The following is a 23,546-nucleotide window of genomic DNA, read 5'->3' as shown; positions in this document are numbered from 1 at the left end:
CTCCCGCCCCTGGTGTTCCGGAAAGCTCCGTGGCGTGGACATGGAGTCTGCGACTGCCGCCCGGGGGCAGGCACGCTGCATGCTCACGTGGCGCCGTGAGGACCAGCTGAACGCGTGGAGCTGCTGTTCTCTTTTTGCCCCTGACCGTGAGACATCCACTCGGAGGGTCCGCTGGGCTCGAGACCCCACCAGGGGCTGCCAGGGCAGGTGGCGCCTCTGAGGCTCCCGGCACCGGCAGAGGCACAGAGCTGGGATGGGGCGGGGTCACTGCCGCCCGCCCCCCGCCCCCCCCCCCGCCGTGCAGTTAGGGGGAAAGGAAGCCCACACTTGGGACCACAGCCCCGCTAGCTTTGCTGCTCCTGGGGTGAGAACGGGGCTCCCCCAGCTGTGAACCGGCGGCCGGGTCTCAGGAGACACAGCAGGGGAGCGCAGCGTGGCCCTGTGTGCGTCGCACACCTGCGCACACGGAGGGGGCGGCGGGGCGGCTGTGTGGGGCAGGCGCCCTGCCTCCAGCTCTCCTCCTGGCCAAGCTCTGGCTCAGAGGCCAGAGGCATCCGCAAGGCTCCCCACACGAAGGAGCCAGCTGTGAGGGACTGGGCAGAGGCGCCCACGGCCGAGGACGAGCCATGTGGTCACGTGCGTGCTGGATACTCGCTGCCAAGACCCCCAGAAGAGCCCTGGGTGGGTGCTCGTCACCCCCAGACACACTCGGCAGGCCGCTAGCCATCCTTGGGGCCCGCCTGCCCTCAGTGCCGCGGAGCTGGGAGCACCCTGACACGGTGGTCCAGGCTCTTGGGGGCAGGACCCAGCTGGCCCCGGTCCTCCCCACCCGGCTCACTCTGGCGGCAGCACCAGCTTCTCCAGACAGAGGGGCATGGGGCAGAGGCAGGGGCGGGGCAGGCCGGGGCAGGGCCGGTGGTTACCGAGGTTGACGGTGAGCTTCATCTGGCCCCCGTCCAGCTCAAGGCGCAGGGTGTCGGCGGACTCCCTGGAGGTGGTGGCCATCATGAGCCCGTAGGCCCGCTGGGACATGAAGCGCAGAGACACGTCCTCCGCTTCGGTGTGCATGGCGCTGGGCAGCATGATCTTCATGTACATGGAGCCGTCGTAGCTCAGGACCGTGGCCTCTGCCCGGGCACGGAGGAAGGACAGGCGGAGGGCGGGCGGGCGGACGCCGGGAGGGAGAGAGAGTCAGGGAAGGACACCACAGGGACGCGAGGCCCACCCTGGGGGAAGGGGCGCCCTGGGGCCCCTCTCACCTCTCTCGCAGACCCGCCCCAGGAAGCCGGTCCCGATGCAGTCGCAGACGAAGCGGTTCCAGCCCTCGCGACAGACGCCCCCGTTGCGGCAGGGGGCGGACGCGCACTGCTTCAGAGTCTCCCGGGAGCAGAAGGGGGCCACGCCCGCGGCCCCCTGCGCCTCGGCCAGGCCCCGCAGGTCGCGGCTCCGCCCGTCGATGAAGAGATCCCGCACGCAGCCCACGTAGCCGGCCCGGAGCGCCGCCGTCCACACCTCCGGGGGCAGGGGCAGGTCCACCCGCCCGCTCTCGGGGAGCCCGCCCAGGTACAGCTCGCTCTCCAGGTCCAGGATCTCACTCTCCCCGGTGGCCAGGAACGGCGTGCTGCGGCTGTTGACCGAGATGGAGCCTGAGGAGCAACGGGAGTGGCTCAGGGGGGCAGTTGGAGGGAGAGACACCCTGGGCCAGAAAGGGGCGCGGGCCCTTGAAGTCAGCATCTGGGCCGCGGCTCCAGCAGGGTCTCTCTCCAGCTGCAGAAAACAGGTGACAAAGGCCCCCAAAGCAGGGCCTTCTGGGGGCGGAGTCCCAGCCCAGGTTCCTCCACCCCACTGAGCCAGTCCTCAGAGAAGGCAGGAGGTGGACCCCCCCCAAAAGGGCTGGGTCCTCCCGGGGTCATTTCCCCCCAGTCCCTCAGACCAGAAGCCAAAAGCTGAGAATCCTAAGGGGGCCGGAAAGTTTGAATCCAAAGGGCCCCCCAATAACATTTACTTAGTTTTTTTACAGTGCCCAGTCTGCTGGGCACTGAGCCGCCCCGTGTGTGAGGTTACAGGAGTCCTATGGAACTGGTGTTTATGACCCATTTTGAAATGGCAAATGAAGCTTAGAGAGATGGGGGCGGAGGGTCCTGCCCGAGTGAGGAGCAGAGTCAAGTGCCAAGCACCCCAGCAGCGGGACCCCAGAGCCTGGCTTCCCCCCAGCCTAGAGCCCCTGGCCCAGCGCGTGGCTGGCGGGGAAGGTGGGCAGGTCAGCTCCTTGCCCGTGAGCGAGGAGCAGGGAGAGAGTTGAAGGGGAAGCAGGTGGTCTTCAAAAAGATATTTGCTTCAGGTGGGGCGAGCTTTATTCTGCCCGTAGTTTTTTTGGGTTTTTTTGTTTGTTTTTTTAATTTTTTTTTTTAACAGAGGCATGTTATTTATTTATTTGTTTGTTTGTTTTGTTTATACAAGCACTGGGTAAAGTCAGAAGCGCGGGAGGGTGAGAGAATTCACCAGAGCCAGAGCGGGGAGCAGAGCAGGCAGAAGGACCGAAGGACACTGCTGAGGGGGCAGCCCTCTGCCCGTAGTTTTTATTTCATGCGTTTTCCTTCCTCCTTTCTCAAGTGTGGAAGAACTCTCTTAAGAACGCAGAGCCGAGGCCTCCCTGGTGGCGCAGTGGTTGAGCGCTGGGTTGCGAAGCTGCCCGCGGCCTCTGCGGCGCCGGTTCGATCCCCGGCTGCTCCCCGGCCACCGGAGGAGGGTCCCGCATGGCGCGCAGACCTCTCCTGCCGCCCGCTGTTCCCCTCAGCAGTGTACTTCGGTCCTTCTGCCTGCTCTGCTCCCCGCTCTGGCTCTGGTGAATTCTCTCACCCTCCCACGCTTCTGACTATACCCAGTGCTTGTATGAAGAAACAAATTAAAAAAAAAAAAAAAAGAATGCAGAGCCGAGGCCTCCCTGGCGGCACAAGGGATGAAGCACTGCACTATGAAGCAATCTGCAGCCTCTGCAGCACGAGTTCAATCCCCGGCCAGCCAGGGAGCTACCCACATGGTGCAGCAGACCTCTCCTGTCTCCCCGCTGCTCCCCTCAGCAGTGTATTTCAGTCAGTCTGCCTGTTCTGTTCCCCACTCTGTCTCTGATGAGTCCTCTCACCCCCCGCATCTCTGGCCTGCACCCCAGCTCTTGTATGCATAAATAAATAAATTAAAAAAAAAAAAAAAGAATGCAGAGCCGGCCTATCTCAGTGGGTCAAAGAGAGGAGAGGAGGGCTTGGTCCACATTGAGTCTGGCTAGTCAGAGACTTGGGGTTCAGTGGGACATGAGCAATGAGCATGAAACTGGGGTGCAGAACTGGGACTCCCAGGGGCTGCCCTGTACTCACAGCAGCTTCCCCAGTACCAGAGAGGCCGCTCCTCATGCCCCAGCCTGACACCAGGCCGAGCGCGTCCTCCCTGACCCCACCCCAGATGCCCGCGTGGCCCTGGCCACCCACATTCTCCCCAGATGTCTGCTCCACCCTGGACCAAGACCTACCCCCCTGGACTCAACAGATGAGCCCAACGCTGGTGACGGGGGATGGGGGGCATCTAACAGAGAGTGAGCAAGAGGAAATTAAGGTGAGCATAGGCCTCATTCCACTGAAACACGGAGACAGAGCCCCCCAAACATCCTTCCGTGGGTGTGGGATAAACAAAATGTGGAAGGTCACTCAACCAGAGAAAGGACACGTCCCAACGTGGATAAGCCTTGAGAGCAGGGAAATCAGACAAAGCTACAGGGTTCCACTTAAGGGAGGCCAGAGTAGGGTGGTGGACCAGGGCTGGAGGGGCGGGGTCAGTGTTCAGAGCTGCCCGGGGAGGAGGGACACGTTCTGGGAGGGGTGGTGCAGATGTGAAAGAGGCACTTGCTGCCACTGAGCTGGACACCTGGTAATGGCTAAAATGCGAGGCTTCACGTTCTGTATAATTCGCCGCCATTTTGACCAGGAGGAGGTCAAAGGGCGCTTTGTTGAAACAACTCTGCCAGCAGGGTGGTTGGAGCTGACGATGGCCAGACCCAGCAGCCCTGGTGTGCAGGCCCTGGAGGCCCCTGCGAGGCTGAGGGCCCCTCCTGACCCCTGACGGCAGAGACGAGCCCTGGCCTGGCTTCACCGACCACCTGGGTGGGAACCCGGGGGCCAACGAGCCCTCTGGGAGGACCCCAGGTGAGACAAAACCAGGGGGTGAAGCCATTCACCCAAAGCCCAGAGAAGCCAAGGCTTCTGGGAGGAAGGCAAGGCCCCTGGAGCAGGCCTTCCGGGAGCCAGCGACCGCCTGCCCGCCTTTCGCGGGTGTGGGGACGGTCACCCCACGTAGCCTCGGAGGCCCTGGGGGAGCCTGAGGATGTCGCTGACGTTGGTAAGGGCTGAAATCGGATGACGTGTCAGTTCTCATTTATATCAGTTCTCTCTTTCCTGGAGAATTCGTTCATGTTCAGCAAGATGGAGAAGGGGCCAGAGGAGAGAAGGAGGCGGGAGGCAGAGGCAAGAGGGAGGACGGAAAGGGAAGCAGGGGAGGGTGTTCAAGAAATAGGAGCTGCCAGACCCCGCACTCCGCCCTGCAACTCTGTGGTTCCAGAAACCTCACGGGGGTGGGGGGCATTGCCCGGCGTCCCCCACCACAGCTTGAGCGCCCCACAGAGAGGACCGGGGCCAGGCGCCCCCGCCAGCACCCTGGACAGCGCCCAGCACCGCGGCGGTGCTGGGGACACGCTCGCGTGAGCTAATAAAGGCCAGTGGCCCGGAGGCAGCCAGCGGAGGACGGTGTGGCTGGGAAGCTTTTCTGCTTTTTTAAGGCGAATGGGACGTGCTGCGTTAGAGCCTGATTCCTCTGAGGTGTCCCGTGTGGTCTCCCCGCCGCGGCCCGGTGTACAGATAAGGAAACAGGCTCACGGGGCTGAGCGGCAGGGCTGAGGCCACACTCAGTAGTGGGGGCCAGTCTGATCGGCCCAGCCTGGTGCTCCTTCCAGCAACGACAGGACAAGAAGGGGCTGGGGGCCGAGCCGGGGGCGGGGAGAAATGGCCAGGCAGAGCTGAAGAAATGGGGACCAGACGGGAGGTGGAGACGGAGGGGGGTGGCCGCTGGGTGGGGGTCGGAGGCTGCTGACCTTTGCGCCCATCCCGCTGGAAGTCCACATGGCACCACTCGCCATCATTGACCTTGCGGCTGGAGGCCCGCAGCTTGATGCCCCCGGAGCCCATGTCCAGCAGCAGGTAGAGGTAGCCGTCCAACAGCTCCATGGCGAAGTAGTCGGCCCGCTGGATGGAGCTGTGGCCGCCGGCCCCCGCCCGCTGGCCCTGGCTGAACAGCAGCAGCCCGTTGGGCTCGGTGGTGCGGAAGTCGAGCGAGATGGAGCCGGTGCGCTTGGCACTCCAGCGGGGCAGCGCCACGAAGGCCTCGGGGCTCTCGAAGGTCACGGGGTCCAGGGCAGCCACGTCCTCGCAGCGGAAGGACAGGTCCCCCTGCAGCTTCATCTTGGGGTCCCCTTCCTTGGCCAGACGGGAGAGTTCCAGCTTGAAGTCATTGTTCTTATAAACGACCTGCAGGGATGAGCGGGCAGGGGATGAAGATGCAAAGCAGCGGGACATGGGGCCCTGCCGCCGCCCTGGGGGACCCACCCCACCCGTGGGCCCTGGGCTCAGGCCTCTGTTCCGGAACTTCAGGCACAGAGCCATGAACTAGCACGGCCCGTGCCCGCTCAGCTCCTCTGTCCCGTGGTCCAGCCGGGCACGAACCCTGGGCACCCGCTGGACTGCAGTTCATCGGAACAGCGAGCAGGCTGAGCTCTGCAAACAACTGGGTGTTTTCAGTCGCGCTCTCATCTGCTCCTCCCCGCCCCTAGGAAGCAGGTACTGACCACTCATTTCACAGAAGCGGAAACTCAGAGACGGGGCAAGGGACTTGGCCAAGGGCACAGAGCTAGCGAGCTGGGACTGAGACACAGGTGCCGGGTCTGCGTGCCAACCTCCCTCCTTTAGCGCAGCTGCCTCGAGGGCCTGTGGCGGGATGGGGGGCACTCCCGAGGCTTGAGGACGCGGGAGGGAAGCGGACACCAGGTAGAGCCAGGCCTTGGGCTGGGGAGAGGGGAGAGGTCCCACGGCAGGCTCGGAAGGAATGGAAGACCAGCGGCGGGCCAGGTCAGACCGAATGCACTGAAGGCAGCACCCACGGGTGCCTGGCCGCCCCAGACCCCCCGCGGGTCCCACTCACGTCCTTGAGGCAGCCCATGAAGTTGTTGCTGACGGGTGAGCCCGGCAGGTCGGCGGTGTTGGGGCTGCCCCCGATGTAGAAGAAGTCGTCGGAGCCCAGCATGGTGTAGTCCTCCTGCGTGTAGCCGGTGGTGGTCAGGATGCCGTCCACCGAGATGGTCACCTGCCCAGCCCGGGGAGGGAGGGGAGACACAAGGAGACAACGGGCATCAACTCCCTGGGAAGAGCCCCGGGCTGGCCAGGGAGGGGCCAGGGGGCAGCGGGGGAGGGGGCCCCCATTTTTATGTCTGCTTGTCTCAGAGGAGGAACAGTGGGGGGGAGGAGCAGCACAAGATTTGATGGTTGCAGGGTGCCTGGAAGTGGCCGAGGGCCCCGGGCTTGAGGAGCAGTCACCGCGAGGACCCTAGGCCAGGGCCCCCCGAAAGGGGGACGCAACGCCCCTCCGCAGGTGCTCTCTGGACACGTGTGTGATATCTCCGGGGCCCCAGGGCTTGACTCACTGCTGCTCTCCCTGCGGGGCGCTGAGAGGCTCTTTCAGCCCCAGTGCAGGGCGGGAAGGGGAGCAAGGGCAGAACAGGTGCTCTTACACCCGGGGAGTCTTGGGACCTCCTGGGGCCCGCACACGCCCCTCCGGGCCCGTGCCCACCACAACCATCCTAACCTGGGGCGCCCTGGTACAGCCCCCTCCCGAGCCTGTCCCTCTCCTGCTGGGTCCCTCTGTATTCGGGTCACACCCTTTGCCTCTCCACCAGCCTGCCTTCCCCGCTCAGGGCAGGTGAGGGAAGGGCTGACCTTGTTGTACCCTGATCCTGGTGAAGAGTCAGGGACAGAAGCAAAGTGTGTGTGGCGGTGGGGAGGGGGTAACCCACTGTCCTGAGGAGGTGAGGGGGCTCAGCTGAGGCCTGGGGACAGCAGACATGACCTGGCGGGGTGGGGGGAGTGACTGACTCTCTGATCCCCCCTCTCCAGGCAAAGGCTCACCCAGCCCCTGAGAAGTCTAAGCACAGAGCAGCCCACGAGGGCCACACACCCCCAGCGGAGGAAGAGCCACGGGTGGGAGACCATAACAAGCCCCCCCAAAAGGCTGTGGTTCAGGAAGGTCAGCAGGGAAGAGAGGCCAGACATCCCTGGGGCTGGCAGGGAGCTGACTCACAGGGAAACCAGCCTTGCGCTTCCACAGGTCACAGCTCACCCCCACCTTCCTCTCCCCAGACAAGCTTCAGCACCCCCTTCTCAGGAAAGTCTGGATGGGGGCTCCCAGCCCACCTACACCTATCCATATGCACTTGCCGCCAGCCAGCACCCTGGGGCGGGGCTCCGGGGCAGGGTAAGGAGGACCTAAGGGACAAGTGCAGGCCCCGAGACCCCTCGTGCGGGGCTCGAGCCTCCCAGGGAGCAGATGGGACCGAGCAAAGCGGGGGGCCTGGTGGGTCCCCTCCTGGGAACCATCAAACCTTGTGCTGGGGGACTGGGTTCAAGGACAGAAGGGAAGGGGTGTTGTGTGGAAGGGGCTGTTTGACCGTCTTTGAGTCTTGTGGGGGTGGGCTGGCCGCTGCTGGTCATGTCTCCTTTCCTCTCCCCCCGCCCCCCAGAGGCTGGGGTGGGGTCTGGGGGGGACGGGAAGGGTCAGTATTAGTTACGAGAGCATGCAAACAAGGGAGCCGGAGAAAGGGGAGCGGGGCTGGGACAGAGGAACAGGGATGGGACAAAGAGGGGGGCAGGGTGAGGGGGCCCCCCTGGGCAAAGTCAGCTCCATCCCACCCTCCACCTCCTGGTGCTGCACTGAGAGACCAAGACCTGGGCCCACCTCTGCTGGGCCTCACTTCCTGGCGGGCAGCCCCGGCTAACATGGCCCTGTGGCCCACTCACCCCAGCACAGCCCAGAGGACACGCGGTCAGTGAAGGTGTCAGGTCCCCTGGGGCCCAGAGCCACACCTCACTCTCCCCGCCTGGGTCTCACCTGTAAACCCGGCACCTCAGGAGCCTTCAGTGACAGAGCCTTGGTGCCCTGACCAGGACACCCCGAATTCTGCACAGGAGCTGGGCCCTCCGGGCCCAAAGCTCTTCCAGGCTCCATTAGGAAGCTGGGCCTCCAGCCCAAGGGGCCACCGCTGAGCCCCACCACCAAGCCCCGGCAGCCAGGGCACCCACTGGAGCCTCTTCCCCGCCCTCCAGCCCGCTCACCTGCCTTCGCCCTGGCATGTTAGAATGCCCTGACTTGGGGTCGGGGCGCCCTTCTCAACTCCCCCCCAGCCTGGGCACACACCTGACCGTGCTGCCCCGGGCTCCAGGCCAACCACTGCCACGTGGCGCCTCCTCCTGTCAGGACCCCCAATTCTAGAGCAGCCCTGGCCCAGGGGGGTGGGGGAGGCCAGAGGTGACATAAGGAGGTGCACAAAGGCAGGGGTCAGCCTGGGGTAGGGGGTGGGGAGGAGAGGGAGTTGGGCACTGGGTGGGGATGCTGGGGGCAGGGCAGGGGAAGGTCTCTGGGGAAGGCAGGGAGGGAGATGACTGAGATTAGTAAACCCGACTGTTCCCTCAGACAAATCAAAATCCAGACACAAAAATGGCAGGTTAGTTAGTAAAAGCAGGACACGGGGGTCATCCCCCGTCCCCCTCCACCCTGGGGTACGTGAGGCCCCTGCCTCCCAACCCCCCCGCACAGCTTCTGGAAGGGGTGGGAGCCAGCGAGGAGGCGGGCCGCGGCCATGCAACACACAGCAGCCCTGCAGCCAGACCATGCGAGTTAGGAGCCGGGGCGGGCCAGCATGCAGGGCAGGGGCGAGGGAGACGAGCAGAGATGGAGGCAAGAGCGCCATGGGGTGCGGGAAGAAGCTTCCTTCCGCAGAGAAGGGGAGAGGAGCCCCCACTAGGACAGACTCTTATGGCTTGAGAAAGACTGGGAAGGGGCACTGGGCTTGGACCTTTGTCATCAGAGGGGCACCCAGACACTCAGCCCACGGCCATTCGCCACGGATCAATGACCCAGACACTCCTGCTCACTCGCCACACCCCGCCGTGGGCAGAGGGAAAGGTCTTGAAGGGCTCGCCTGCAAGCAGCATCCTTGTGACCATCAGGACCCCCAGATTCAGCAGAGAGCTGCACCCCACCCATACTGACCCACTCAACACAGACAGGCCGGGCCCTGCATGGGGACTGCGTGGGCCAGAGGGAGGAGCACAGCTCTTCCTGGAAGAGCCAAGGCCGCCTGGGCGGAGGGGAGGGGCACAGCAGAGGCAGGGGCCCAGGGCCCAGGCTCTGCTCCACTCGTGCCAGTGGGGAGGGGGGAGGTGGCTGCAAGCACAGCCCACAAGCTAGGGGCGCTGGGAGCCCTCCCTCCTGGCCCTGCCTCTCCTTGGCAGGCTCAGCTTCCCTTAGGGAGGCTGGTAGGACGTGAAACCAGGCCCTGTGCAAACATCCCCACAAGGGCACTGTGGGTCCGCGGTGGCCCAGGGAGGAAGGCTGGGGACTGGGCAGCACCCAGCTCGCTGCTGTGATCACAGGCCACTGACCTGGGAGGAGCATTTATTTGGGGGGGATGAGATTGAGGGACGGGGGTCTTCACTGTGGGCCGGCTGCATGGGCTTGGGGTTCCTGAAGGCCCTTGTCGCTGGAGGCGGAACTGAATCACCGGCCACTTGTTTTTCCCCATGAGGGCCCATCGCTGTCATCAAACCCTCAAAGGGCTCCATGAGCCAGTGGCTGAAGAACAACTATTTAGGGGAAAGGCCTGGCCTCCCCCTAGGCCGGTTAGGGTGGGGGTGGGCAGTTAGGGTTGGGGTGGGCGTGCAGAGCAGGGGAAAGTCTGGGGGCCCGGGGCAGGGGGGGTGGAGGGGAGTGACTGAGGAGAGAACCAGGTGGAGACCCAGGTGCAGAGCCTCGCCGCGGGGGTCCTGCAGGGAATCCTGACTCGGTGGCATTGGGGAAGGATATCCTGCATTCCCATTCAGGCTGAGCCATTTTCCAGAACCATCTCCTTTTACCAGCCTGACTCTCGTCTGTCAAAGGGGTATAACATCACCCCTACTTCTCCCAGGCTCTCTGCGAGGACGAAATCTGGAAGCTGAGGGGAAAGCACCCAACATCCAGAACCGCCGGTGAGCCCAGGCTCTCCAGGCCCGTTTGCCCACCTGCCACCTGGGAGGCATCTGCCTGACCCTGCAACACAGCCATTGCGCAGATAAGTGATCGTCCAAAGGTGAGCACGACTCCAGGGCGTGACTAACTAGGATTATTTCTTCAAGAAAACTCCAGCCTGACCACGCCTAAGACAACCTCCCTGCCGCAGGCCTCTCTGGTCTGTTTCCACCCTCTCCCCCAAGGAGAAGCGCTCAAATAACAAGACCAAAGTTCCTAGACGAGTCAGTAATATAAAGACAAAGCCAGCAGACCCGGCTGAGGGAGACCCAGGAATCTGAAAGGCTGAGCCCGGTGACTTTTGGGACTTGGGGCTCCGTTCTCTCTCCAGTCTCAGCCAGAAGAGCCAATCCCTGAGGCAGAGGGTGCTTCCGAGGTTGCTGGGACCCCCAGGGGCCACCAGCTCAGAGCAACAGCCGAGAGAAGCGCAGATACTGGAGACTTGGAATTTAGGGAACTCCCCCCAGGGCTGCGCCACACAGGAGCCTGGCTTCTTCACCAACTAGCAAGTCGCTCCACCGTCTCCCTCCACCCCCGACTCCAGGCCCCGTTCCTGAGGCATTGTGGGTGTTCAAGAAGTTATTTTGGGGCTGATTCCTAAGAAAGAAGGGAATAGGGTCTCCAGTGGGGCCAGATGAGGCATCCCCAGGGCTTGCTATGCAGAGGGAATCCCTCTTTACAAAACATCCCTGCCCTGGACACACGGAGGTAATCAGGTAACATTTTGCAAAGCTTAATACAATTATAATTCCCTTTTCAGAGCACAGGCGCTTTCACTCCCTTCCCTCTGGGTCTCCTCTGCGCTGACCCGCGACGTTGGTCCTGCAGGGCAGCCCGGCCTACTTGGGAGACGAGGGACTTTTCATTCCGTTCACACTGTCAGCTTTTAACTAAGCAGGACTAAAAGGGAGGCGTGCAGGGTCCTGATTCTCGGGTGGAATTCCTCGGGTGCTTGGGGTACACAGCATGGATTTATCTTGCCTCCGTTCTCTCCCCAAAATCAAAGTCTGGCCTGGGGATGGCGCTGGCTAAGTCCTGGGAGCAGCGGCTGGACACCAGGGCCCGTGGAGAGCGGGCTCCATTCGGACACTGGGACAGCAGCTGGGAGTGTTGGGAGGCCTTGAATGGGGTGGGGGGTGGGCAGTGATGGCTGCACACCTGAGCACCAGATGGGGGACAGGTTGCCACGGGTCTGTGGGTGCAGGAAAGCAGCACAGGTGTGGCCTCACAGGCAGAGCCTCCTGGGGAGGCGGGGGGGACCCTCAGGTCGGAAGCCCAGTGATCATGCTTCCCTCCTCGCCAGCAGCAGCCTCGCAGGCCTGGGCACAGGAAGGCCAGTCAGCTGCCCCGAGCAGCGCTGGCCCCCCGGGAGCAGACACGTCCATGGGCAGGGTCCCCAGCCTGGTGCTCAATCACTCTGCATTATTAATAGGCGATGACTAACCGCCTGCTGCCGCAGAGCCACTACCAGGCGGGCTGGAGGGAATCCCAGGGGACGGCACACACGCCAAGGCGAGGCCAGGAGGGCAGGGCCAGCCCCAGCTCCATCCCTGCTCCTGTGGTCCTGCCCGCCCAGGCCCCAAAGGCGTGGCCGCCCACCTCGCCCAGAGCCTCGCGGGCTCGCCAGCATGCAGCCAGCGCACGCCAGCGGGTCCACGCAGTTACCAGCAGAGTCTGTGTCTCACAGACACAGCCCAGGCTCCTGGGAACACCCCCTAAATGTCACACCAACATTTACACACAGTCGCACCCACACACCAACACACACCAGCTGCACCGACACAGACACCGACACAGACACCCACACCGTCACGCAGCGCCACCGAGGCCGACCCAAACAGAGGAGCCTGGGGACGCCTCCCCCGACTGCACCCGGCCAGGTCTCCTCTCACCCCCTCCTGGGGAAGGAAACCAACCCAGTCAGAGGCCAGGCAGGACAGGCAGGGGAGGGCAGGGGAGGGCAGGGAGGGGGAGCGGGAGACGTGGAAACACGGTGTTAGTCAGACCAGCAGAGGGCGGGGGAGCTGGACGCTGTCCCTGGTAGGGGGAGACCATTCATGCCATGCAAAATGTGGGGGGATGGAACCAGGAGCCCTCAAGGCCAAGAGGTGAGGGAGGGGATGTGACCTCTCTCCTGGCAGCCAGCCTGGGGCAGCCCCCGCACTGGTATGAGCTGGTGATCCGAAGGGGGTCTGGTCTGGTCCCAGGCCCCCAGGCCTCTCCCAAGGCCGCCGGCCCCTTGGCCCTGCTGTGCCCCCTGCCCTGCTGGGCTGGCTGCCACGGAGGGCCCAACCCCTCCCGCCTGGGGCCACGAGCAGAGCGCAGCATGTCGTGGGATGGCGTTTTCCATGGATTTTCAGGAGACCAAGAAAGAAACCAAATCAAAAGAAAAAAAACAAAAACAAAAACGAGGCAGGGGGTTAAAAGGAAGAAAATAAAGCGATAGAAACAAGCGGCCTGGCACCGGGGCTGGTCTGACCAGAGCCGATGAGCTTGGCGCCTGCCCCCAGGCCTGTCCCGCCAGGAATCTGAGTCCAAGAGTCCGGAATTAGGGCAGGGACAGGCCAAATTCCTCGATTTCCATTTGTCTTTTGGATTTGACTTGGAACCAAAACAAGAAGAAAAGGGAAAGACGAAAACTGAAGGAGAGAGAAGCAAAGTCTGCAGATTGTCCAGGACACGGGGGAAAAAAAAATGAAAACAAAAAAACAGTTGGAAAAGCAGAAGAACCGAAACCAAATGGGAAAGGAAACAAAAGAGGGAGAATCGAACAGTTAAAAAAACCCACGGCAAACCAAACGGTAAGACAATTAGAGTGATATCTACCAGATAATGCAGTTTGTTTACCATAGCGTGTCCGATCCCTGCGTGCTTCACCGGAGATGGGGGGGGGGGGGGTCGGAAAAAACAAAAAACAAAAACGAAGACAACAGAAGAACAGAACGAAAAGAAAAGAAAAATAAAATGACCAACTGTAAAACTCAAGGAAGGAGGAAAAATATATATCCATATATATTTGGTTGTTTGTTCACACCCCCCCCCCTCGGTTCAGCGGAAGGCTTTTGTTCAAAGAAAAGGAAATCAGAACGGGGAGGGAGAAATAAAACACACAGGAAAATCGAATCCCTTCTCCCAGTCTCTCCCCTGCCCCTCTGGATTCCTCGGCCCAGCCCCCTCCCGGAGGACCCGCTGCGGAGAAGGGCAACAGTTAAAGACCTTGGTTAGTAGAGAGGAAAAGAATAAAGGACTGGACCAAGAAAGCAAAGACTTAAAGATGGCCGACATTCCGCAGATGAAACAGAAAGGTTAGTTCGGTTTTTCACTCATACCTTGCCCCACCTGTCCCTGCCCAGCCCCTGGCCCCCTGGGTTATAAGCGTGTTAGTAACACACACAGAGTCGCTCACAGGTTTTCCAACAGAGGGTGACAGAGGGAAGGCGGGGGGTTAAGAAGCAGACCCAGTTATGCGGTATTAGTAAGTCCTACAGGTGGAAATGTGAGGGAGTTGAGGGGAAGGAGGGTGGGGGCAAGGGTGTGAGAAAGGGGTGGGCCACTGGCTGGGGGGATGGACCGCGGGGCTTGCTGGCTAACTGGCCGACCAGATGGCTTCCCAGAGAACTGGCTGTGGAGTGGGTTGGTGCTGGCCAACTGGCTGACCAGTGACCATGTCGAGGTAATGGGTTAACTGACTGGGGATGGGCCAGCTGGCTGTCAGGCTGCGAGAAGAGTGCCCAAGGCCCCTGGGACATCGCAGAACTGGCCAGACTGAGAGTCACTTCACTCGGTGGCCATGGGGAGGGCTTCCCAAGGAACACAGGAGGGGGTGTGGGTGTCTGCTTCTCCTGGAGATGGGGAAGAGTCAAATGGATTCAGGGGGCCATGGAGGGGGGAGGGGAGCTCCTTTTTATTTGCTTCTGTTCCTGGAGAAAGGAGAGGGTGAGTCGCCACCAGAACGGGGAAAAAGAGGCCTTGCCCTCCGTGGGCTTCGAAAGGGCTGGCTCTCAAATCACCTCTAATTACCCCAGCCCTCCTCCCTCTCCGTACCCTCTCCCACCAGAGCTGACTCCCCCTTCCTGCTTCACTTCACCTTTCAGAGCCCACATTTCCCCCAAATATTCTCCGGGCTCTTTAACCACCACACTCTTTCCCTCTTGCTCCTCTGGCCAGTCAGCCTCCGCTCCCAGAATTAAGTATCCCCCACCCCTGCAAGTCGCTGGGATTGGTGAGGCTTCCCAGCCAGCCAGCCCCCACCCACGCCCCCCTGACCTCCACTCCCCACAGCCAGCACCAGAAATCCACCCCCCACCCCTGCCATGAAATGAAACACAGAGGCCCAGCTGCCTCCAGTCCCTTACTGTTCCCTAAAAACCAGCTTTCTACAGCAGCCTCAGGAGGCCTCACCCCCACATAGCTCTACGTTTAATTTCTCTTCGCGTGGCCAAAAACAGCAGCCACCAGCACCTGCAAAAGGACCCTGGTCTCCGGGGAGGAGGCGGAAAAGGACTGAGGCAGCTTCCCCTCGGGGGTCAAGATGGAGGGACATTCGCTTAAGACTGCTCGTCCCTGAAGTGCACCCCGAGAGGGTGACGTGAAAAGGAGGGGTATTTCAGGGCCGCCATGGAGCTGGAGGGGTGGCAGCCAGAGGACCCAAGACGGACCCAGCAGGACAGCTAACTAGGGGCTCATAAAATTAAAGGCAAAAGACACTGATATTGAGCAGCCAGGCGTGCTGAATGGCCGACATTAATTATTATCGATGCGGAAGCTGCCGGGAAGGACGGCCCGGCCAGCCCGGACGGAACAGCTGGAAGGCAGGGCTGCTCGGGCTCACGCGCTGAGTAAGACGGGGGAACCCAACTACTTGTTTTTAATTTGAACTCGCTGGGGAGACTAAGGCAAGCAACTAGTTTTCAACTTTCATTTTCAATGAGAAGAGTGGATTGCCGAACACGAGCTGGAGGGAGGAGCGGCCCGGGCTTCCCTCCCACCGCTGGGCCAAGGGACCCGTCTTCCGAGGAGGCTGGAGTGGGGGGGGGGATGGGCCCCACCACCCGGAGGGCAGATCCAGAACCCTGATGATCGTGCCATGGGGACAAAGGCTAGACGGCCTTCCTGGCGGCCCTGACAGCAGGCCGTAGCCCTGGCGGCCCAGCCTCCCCAAAGGCCATTCCGGAAGGCTGAGGCCGCCAAAAGCACTGAAGACCTCTCCCTGCGACCTGGAGCCCGAGAATGACAGTGCACGATGGGGCAGCAAGGCAGAGGTGGGAGAGGCCAGGCATGACAAGCCCCCGTCTTCACTTTGAACTCCAGGTGTAGCTCTGGCCCCTCAAGAAAGCCAGCAGGGAGCTGACACGCATAGATCACAAAAGCCGACCAAGGCCACCCCTGTGGCGCTTGAGCAAGAGAAGCTCAAACCAAGAGGAGGCAAGCCACCCACTCTGAAGGCCCCGCTTCAGAGGGGGGTGCCCAACGCTCAGATGACTTCAGGACCTGGGATTGCCAGCCCAGCTGTGGCCACAGCTGCACCAGCCACACAGGCTGGCGTGACCTGGAGCTGCTGGGAGGCAGAGAAATGGAGCGACTCGAGTCAGAAGGGCTTCTAGTGCCACCATGCGCTGCCTGGACAACTTCCTCAGAGGCAGAATGGGAATCTCCCCACCTTCCCCCTCACCCATTTCACAGGACTTAGGAAAATCAGATGAGACAAGAGAAATGAGACCCTTGAACTGAGGGGCTGGCAGAGGGGAGAGGTACAGAGCCAGGGAGAAACTGTCAAAGAGGGACAAGTCCTGGAATAGGCCTGCGCCTGCCCGCCCAGGAAAGTGAACAGTTCTTTCCAGAGGACAAGAGAGGGCTGGTGCCCGCATGAGAGATCTGCTTGGTCATCCTGATGTCCAAAACCTTGCCCACTGGCTTCTTCAAGAAAGAGCCCCAAAAACCTAGGAAGGCCACTAAAGACATCCAGTCACTGCTGGCGACGGAGCCCTGGGCGCTGGCCATCTAGGAGAGGAGAGAAATGGCCCGCACAGCTGGAAAGGGCTAGAACCCAGCCCAGCAGGGTCGCCATCCACCCCCAGTGCAGCTGAGGCCAGGCGTCTCCTCCAGCCACAGACCTCTCCCTCCTCGGCCATCTCTGAGCTCCTCAAACGGTTACTGTTTCTGCCTCTCAGTTGGCCCTGGCCTGGCTTGGGTCTGTTCGCTGTCTCCCCAAAAGCTGAAGGTTGGGGAGAGCAGGAACCAGCCCTTTCCCCCGTCTGCACCCAGCAAGCACACACACAGAGTCGCTGACCAAAGGCCTGTGGGCAGGGACTCTGTGCCGGCAGCATCTTGCCGAAGGCAGTGTGGGGTGGCAGCGCCAGTCCTGGGGAAGGAAAGGCAGCAGGAAGCGCTCAAAGGAAATCCCCCCACCACCGTAAAAGGCATGTGTCCTGCAAACTTATGACCCATGTCCATGACACGCTCAGGTTTGCTCAGACAGTGGTGGCAACACTCTGGGCGCTTCAACCAGTGTGACAGGAAGAGGGACACCGCCTGGAGGGGGACCTCCCCCACCAGGCACGCCACCCTCCAGTACACAGAGCACTAAGAATAGGCACTATGGAAGGAGCCCAACTAGAGCAGGCGGGGGAAGGCGTGCAGGGTTAGTCACGCGGCCGCCCAGCGAGGGGGAAGCTCCAGGTGAGGAGAAATCCCCATCAGATCATCACTCGCCGGTGGGGAGTGCGGGATCAGCCGGAATCCTGACCCCACAGAGGAAGGAAGGGGGAGGAGAGACAACAGAAGATCTGCCGGCACCCAGGCAGCAGAGACGGTAACTAGGACAAGAAGGGCTGCAGACCAAGAGATTGCTCCGGCGGGGATGCACCGCGCTTCTGGAGCATTTAGCCTGCAAGAGGTGGCGCTGGAGGAGCTTCCTGCCACCGGCAAGAGAGCAGGGATCCAAGAGAGAGGATGAGCCACAGCCTGGCACCTGGGCACCAGGTGCTGAGTCAGGGAGCGGCATTGGGTGGTGGAGGGGGAGCTGGCGTGGAGGCCCAGCGCCGGTCCTGCTCTAAAGCCGGGTCTGCCTGGACCCTGCCGCAGGAGGGAACCTGGCTGGGGAGGGGCCCCACCTGCAAAGGCCACCCTTGGCCTTAGAGAGACCACCAGGCCGAGGCCAGAGCCGATGCCAGGAGCAGGGGCTTCTCCAGGGGGCGAGCCTGGGAACACCAGCCGTGGGGCACAGCCGGCCAAGAGGAGCCTGTCCTGCCTGCAGGGCAGACTCAAGAGCCTCTGAGGTCGCGCAGGGACCGGGGAGCAGGGGAAGGGCAGGAGAGGGCGGACTGCGCTCCTTTGAAGGATGAGAAGGGAGAAGAGAGGGCTCTGGGAGCAAGCGCCAGCTCCTGTCCTGGGCCACCTCCACCTTCTCTGACCCTCCTCGGAAGGGCCGCTGAGGGCAGCCACATCCACCCCACGCCCGCAGGCTTTCCTGTGTGCCTTCCGCCCTCCTGTAGGGATGCCACACCAGACAGTGTCTCCCCACCCCAGAGCACCCCGGGACCAGGCACTGCCTCACCCCCGCCCCCAGTCAGATCACCGGGTCACTCAGCCTCCAATCTGGAGACCCCGTGGCTACCACGAAAGGGAGGCCAGCCCTCTGGGCCTTAGGCTCAGCCAAGCCTCTCTGCAGCCCCCGCACTCTGGGCCGCCCTGCCCGCCGGCCCTGCTGCTCAGCCCGTGGGGCCCGGCCCTCCTGCCCCTACCTGGCGCAGGTTTCGGGTGACCCGGACGTCGTGCCAGGCGTTGTCATTGAACTTGCCATTCACAGGTTCCACGAGGGCCTCGAAGGCTCCCGAGCCCAGGTTGATGACCAGCCAGACGGCCCCGGACTTGAGGGACAGGTTGACGTAGTCGGCCGACTTGCCCGTGTGCAGCATCAGCCCGTTGCGCTGCAGTGTGCGGAAGGCCAGCGTGATCTCGTCGGTGCTGCTCTGGATCGGGTTGTGCGACAGGTCGTAGCAGAAGAACTCGTTGCCTTTGAAGGTCGCCACAAACTCCTCCTTGCCTGGACGGGCGGCGGCGAGGGGAAAGGGAGCAGCTGAGTGGGGTCGCACGCCCCAGGCCCGCCGCGAGCCCGCCAGTCACTGCGCAGGCCCTGGCGTGGGCGCCCACCACCCCGCCGCAAGCCCCTGCCCTGCCCCTTCGCCCGCCTCTGGGGACCCTGCCCTCTCCGCCGTCAGAAGGCAGCTTCCTCCATGTCCATTTCCCCGGCGAGAGGTGGCTAATGGCCCTCACACGGACAGCTGACAATTAAGCTGCCACCTGGCCAGCAGAGCAGTTCTGTGTCCTTCCCCACTGCCACCCCCCTAACCAAGGGGAGGCTGCCCACAGGCTCCACAGATGGGGTGCCAAGGGCACCCCATCTACTTTTGCCTCTTCTCCAGCGCTGACCTTTCCCGGTGCCCGGGGACAGCTCCCAACCTCGCCCCAGGGGACAGAAGAGCTGGCCTGTCGTGCGGCCCCGAGTGCATGTCCCACAGTGGCTGCTTTCTCAAGCGTCAGCTTGGCCACTGGGAAGCTGTGGGCTGGGGCAGGCAGGGGAGACGCAGGGCAGGCGACGGGACCAGCGGCCACCGGGCAGCTGTCGGCCCCACCCCGCCTTCCTACTCTGTCCTGAACACAACACAGATGGGCCAAGGTGATGGCGCAGGCAGGTGGCTGGGGCAGGCCTGGTTCCTGAGCACACGTGTATGTGCCTGCGTGTGCACATGTGCGTGCACTGTGCGGGTGAGTGTGGGCACAGGGCTCCCTCCACGCGCACTTTGCAAGCAGAAGCAGAAATAACTGGTGGGGGGAGTTTTAGCCTCTGTAATGGGGTAGCTGGTGGGAGGGTGGTGGCTGGGCGTGGAGGATGTGGGCTGACGGGACCCGCTCGCTGCAGCACACGGCGGCACAAGCTCACAAGAGACAGGCGGATGCACCAGCCCTTCCTGGATAGCGGGAGTTCTCAGCACAGACCCCGGCCAGGGAGGACCAGGCGCAATGCCAAGGTGCCCACCCACCCCACCCAGAAGGTCCACCGCAGGGCCAGGCCCCCAGGGGGCCCCACACAGGGGAGGGTGGCAGCTCTGGGCGTGTTTTCTGCAGAGGCCCCGCCCCAGCATACAACAGCCCTGCTTCTCTCCCTCCGGGCAGGCTGCCCACAGGCTCCGTCCTCACTGCCTCCGGATGCCAAGGCACCAGCTGCTGCCCCGGAGCCTGGCACTGCACTCGCTGCAGCTGGCAAGGGCCGGTTTCCTGAGGCCATGGAGCGGCCAACGTCATGGGGGCCTAGGCTATGTCGGGACAGCGGCACCCCGCCCCCTACCCACCTAGTGGGGGGTCAGAAAGCAATGGGGTGTCAAGCAGAGGGCAGAGGAGAAGGTGAGGGGAAGGCGGAGTGGAGGGGGCGAAAGATAGACCAGTGGGGATCAGGAAGGTGGAGAAGGTGCGGAGCTGCAAGGAGCCGTGGGGGATGGAGTGAGGCCGCCTGGATAAAGACAGGAAGACAGGAGCGGCGGGAGGGGACAGGTAGAGGGGAGGGGGCGAGGACCAGCAAGGACAGGGGGACAGGGACCTCTAGGGAACAGAAGCCAAGGCTTCCTCGGGGCCCCACTGTTTCCATAGCAACCAGGCCTGCTGCCCAGGCGCTGGCAGAGCCGGGGTCTCAAGGACCAGCGGAGGGAACATGTTTGACCTTGGGTTTGCCACACGTCCGAGTCCCTCCCCGAAGTCAGGCCTCCCCTCCCGTTCCCCCACCTTCACTGCAGTCACAGAAAATATCATTAAAGGCAGCGTCAAGCAGAAAGAAAGGCGAGAACAAGGCAACCACGTGAAAAAGTGACTGGGACAGAACAAAAGCAGCAGTGAAAAGGAGAGAGGCGGGCCTGGCCGGCCAGCGCTGCCACCCCAGCAAGCGGGTGGAGGCCGGGCGCCCCGCTCTGCCTCGGATCCCCCTCCGATCCCCGGGGAAGGAAGCAGAGCCCGCTGCCCTAGAGCCAACCCCAGCCCGGAGACCTGGGAGACGGGCCCGGAGGCAGGGAGCAGCCCCGGGGAGCCCGAGGGGGCTGGAGAGGGACAGCAAAGAGATGAACAAATGTTTACCTGAACACCTGAGGCCCTGGGAGGGGAGGGGGGCAGCAGGGCCCCCTGGGACCAGAGATCTGGGTGTGCCCTTTAGGGGCAGGGATATGGGGGCTGCATGGCCAGGGGCCAGCCAGCTCTGGGAGGGCCTGAAGCACCAGGGGGCGCTGTCCCCCACCTCCCGCAGACCACCCTGGAACTCCATCTCCAGCCCGTCTGAGCAGCAGTGACAGCTCCAGGGAAGAGGCATAAGGGCTGACACTCTCTCTCGGCCAGCGGGGAGGAGCTGGAGGCCCACAGTGTCCCCAGTCCAGCTGAACATGGCGAGAGGCCCGTTGCTGTGGCTCTGGGTCTCCAAGTGCCATGAGGGACAGAGCAGCTGCCCCCCAGCTCACAGTCCCCTCTGGGAAGGCCTCCAGCACCCGCCAGCCCCTCCCTGCTCTCCAGCTGTCTGTTCTGCTCGTTTGGCACTTACTGCCTAGTAACATCTTGTACCGCTCCCCGGAGAGGAAGTGTGATGCGAGAAAGGAGACCTGGCCACGCGCGCTGGCTCTTCCACCCGCTCCCCGACCTTGGCCCCCCGGAGCATCTCTAAGCCCCAGCTTTCTCCTCCAGAGAAGGGGCTAATCACCCGCCACCTCACAGGTGCCGCGGGCATCTGGAAGGAGAAGGGACGGGTGCGGCTTCCGAGGCTGTAAGCCGCGGCCCGAATAAATGGCCCTTTGGTGTGTGACTCTGTGAGCAGGGCCTCGCTCTCTCGATCAAGGAATAAATCAGCTCCTCTGGACAAAGCCTGCACTGTCTGTAGACTTCTCGGGGCCCCGCTTCGCGGTGGTTATTTGTTAGACCTTCAGTGAGCCCTGGAGAACACAGGCCATTCGCCCAGTCCGAACACACTCCCTGAGCCCACGTGACGCGGGGCACACGCAGGAAAGCCCCTCACCGTCCTCGGGGGCAGCGACGGTGACGGTGAGGGTGATGGGCAACGTGACTGATGTGTGGGGCCAGGGCACACACCGCAGGGCCCGGTCTGGCCGGGGAACTCAGGGGAGACACCCAGTGTGGTTGCTTTCTCAAGCGTCAGCTCAAAGAGAGAGCAGAGAGCTGGGGAGAGGGCGGGATGGCGGGGATCCAGGCCGGCAGAACAGAGCGTCCTGAAGCAGCCGGCGGGACTCGACGCCCCGGTGTTCGGCTGAGGGGCTGCTAACTGCCCTGGAAGCTTCTTTGGAAAGACAGTGTCCTAAGAGAGGCAGCCTCAGTGTGGAAAGAAGCCCAGGACAGGCTGATGCACCAGCCTGGAGCTGGCACGAGTCAGCTGCCTCGTCTATAACCCGGCCTTGGGCCCCCACACAGGGTGCAGCTCACTTAGGGGGTGCCTGTGAGCAACGCCTTCCATGAATGTCACGTCTCCAGCCAGAACGGCCCTGGGCTGGCCCGAGCTGGCTCCAGTACTTGACAGTTAGTGATGGAGGAGGGGCCTCCACTGCCTGGCCACACCACCAGCAAAACGGACACCTTATAGGCACGGGCCTGGACAATTGCCAGAGACATCCTTGTTCTAGAAAGAGGCCCTTGGGTCAGCTGGGCTTTGGAAAAGAAATGGAGGCTAGTGGCCCTCGACACAGGGGCCAGTTGGGAGTGGGGGCCCACCAGTCCCCTTGGGCCTGGAGAGGTACAGGGGGATGCACCTCTGTTGACTCAGCAGCCCCCCAGGTAGTGCAAGTAGCCTGTGGGGCGTGAGGATGGGCTTTCTGGGGGGTGCGTGGGGTCACTGACCTTTTGTTGGCTGGTGCACCTCGCCGGCTCCTCCTCTCCCGGCCCCCCCCTCGGAGAACAGTAAGGACCCTACTGGAGAAGCAGAATTGGGGGGTCAGGCACAGGGGGCTACCCAATCAGTCCCACCCGAGCCTGAGGCAATGGGGGTCCTGCTTGGAGAGTCGGGGGTCACGGGATGCTGTGGGTTCTCACTTGCCTGGGGGCCTCTAGGGAAGGAATCCAGGACTACAGGCCCCACGGACTCCATCAGACTCAGACCATTACCAATCTCCACCCTCTGCCCGGGAAGCGGAAGCGGGAGGACTGGGGGGCGGAGCAGAGGCCTGGCTGCGGGCTCGGGAGCCCCTTATGCCCAACAGCATGCAACAGGCCAGGACAGAGGCCCCAGGGCTCCCACGCCGCTTCCTGCTCACCCTGCCCCGCAGACACACCTTTGCAGAGTTCATGTTCTTCCACTGTGCAAAGGCCTGACACAAGCACCCCTCCTCCAAAAGCTCCCCGTTCACACCCCAACCCCCACTCTGTCCTTGCCTGTCCTCGAGGCCAACCCAGTCTGCTGCCTGCCCCTGGCTCCCCCACAACAGTGAGTCCTAAGTGTCACCTGCATCCACTTCTCTGCCAGCCAGACTGTGGGGCTTCCCAAGGGCAGGGCCAGGGTTTCTGTTGGTTCTCTGTCCCTCCATGGTGCCCTCGGCAAGGCTGCCCACATCCAGGGAGGCCCGCCCGGCTGGAGCTCAGCACATATGGGGTCCGCCTTTCTCAGGGCGCACTGCCCACCACCCTCTACTCAGCCCTCCCGCCCAGGCCTCCTCCCCAGCGGCCCCCACAGGCCCGTGTGGCCATGGCTAGGTCCATCCCCTGCCCATGACCTTGTACACTCAGCACCTGCCCCACTCCTGTGCCGCTTGCCACACCCACGGGATGGCTTCGGGATGGGGGGATCCAGAGAATTAGTTGGAAGGTCCCTAGTGGGCTCCAAACCCACCCTAACCCTAAAGCCCCAGAACTGGAGCTGGAATAACTCCTGAGCCGTGGAACTGTCAGGTGGGGAACATGGGGGCACCTTCCTGGGAGCCATCAGGCCTTCATCTATGACAAGAATGAGCCCAGTCAGCACCCCCAGAACCAGGCATGGAGAGGCAAGAAGGATGTGAGGAAACCGACCAGGCCCTAAGCCCCCACGGGGAATATCCTCTCCCCCATTTCTGGCCATAAGTTCACACCCCTCTGCAAGAACCCACCTTCCAGACCTAAATTCAGCCCCAATCCAGGTCTGAGTCTCTCCCTGAAGCCCA

The 23,546-nt window shown here is 62.6% G+C and overlaps 1 protein-coding gene across 12 annotated transcripts in view; it reads right to left on the bottom strand.

The window, feature by feature from the left end:
- NRXN2 (neurexin 2) overlaps window positions 1–23,546 on the bottom strand; it is a gene marked incomplete at both ends in the record, with an annotated part of 84,090 nt that overhangs the window by 44,121 nt on the left and 16,423 nt on the right. For 3 of the 12 annotated variants that reach the window (XM_084252543.1, XM_084252546.1, XM_084252535.1), the window contains 7 exons: window positions 924–1,127; window positions 1,260–1,646; window positions 5,135–5,567; window positions 6,238–6,399; window positions 13,222–13,245; window positions 18,117–18,418; window positions 22,252–22,323. In XM_084252543.1, coding sequence (XP_084108669.1) covers window positions 924–1,127; window positions 1,260–1,646; window positions 5,135–5,567; window positions 6,238–6,399; window positions 13,222–13,245; window positions 18,117–18,418; window positions 22,252–22,323 — 1,584 coding nt within the window. Of the gene's footprint in view, window positions 1–923; window positions 1,128–1,259; window positions 1,647–5,134; window positions 5,568–6,237; window positions 6,400–13,200; window positions 13,246–18,116; window positions 18,419–22,251; window positions 22,324–23,546 lie in introns of those variants that run through there. The other 9 variants (XM_084252542.1, XM_084252545.1, XM_084252536.1 and 6 more) reach the window with 7 other exon arrangements.

The sequence above is a fragment of the Talpa europaea genome, assembly GCF_964194135.1.
Source record: "Talpa europaea genome assembly, chromosome: 1".
Classification (NCBI taxonomy): Eukaryota; Metazoa; Chordata; class Mammalia; order Eulipotyphla; family Talpidae; genus Talpa; species Talpa europaea.
This window is presented reverse-complemented; position numbering and strand designations above follow the sequence as displayed.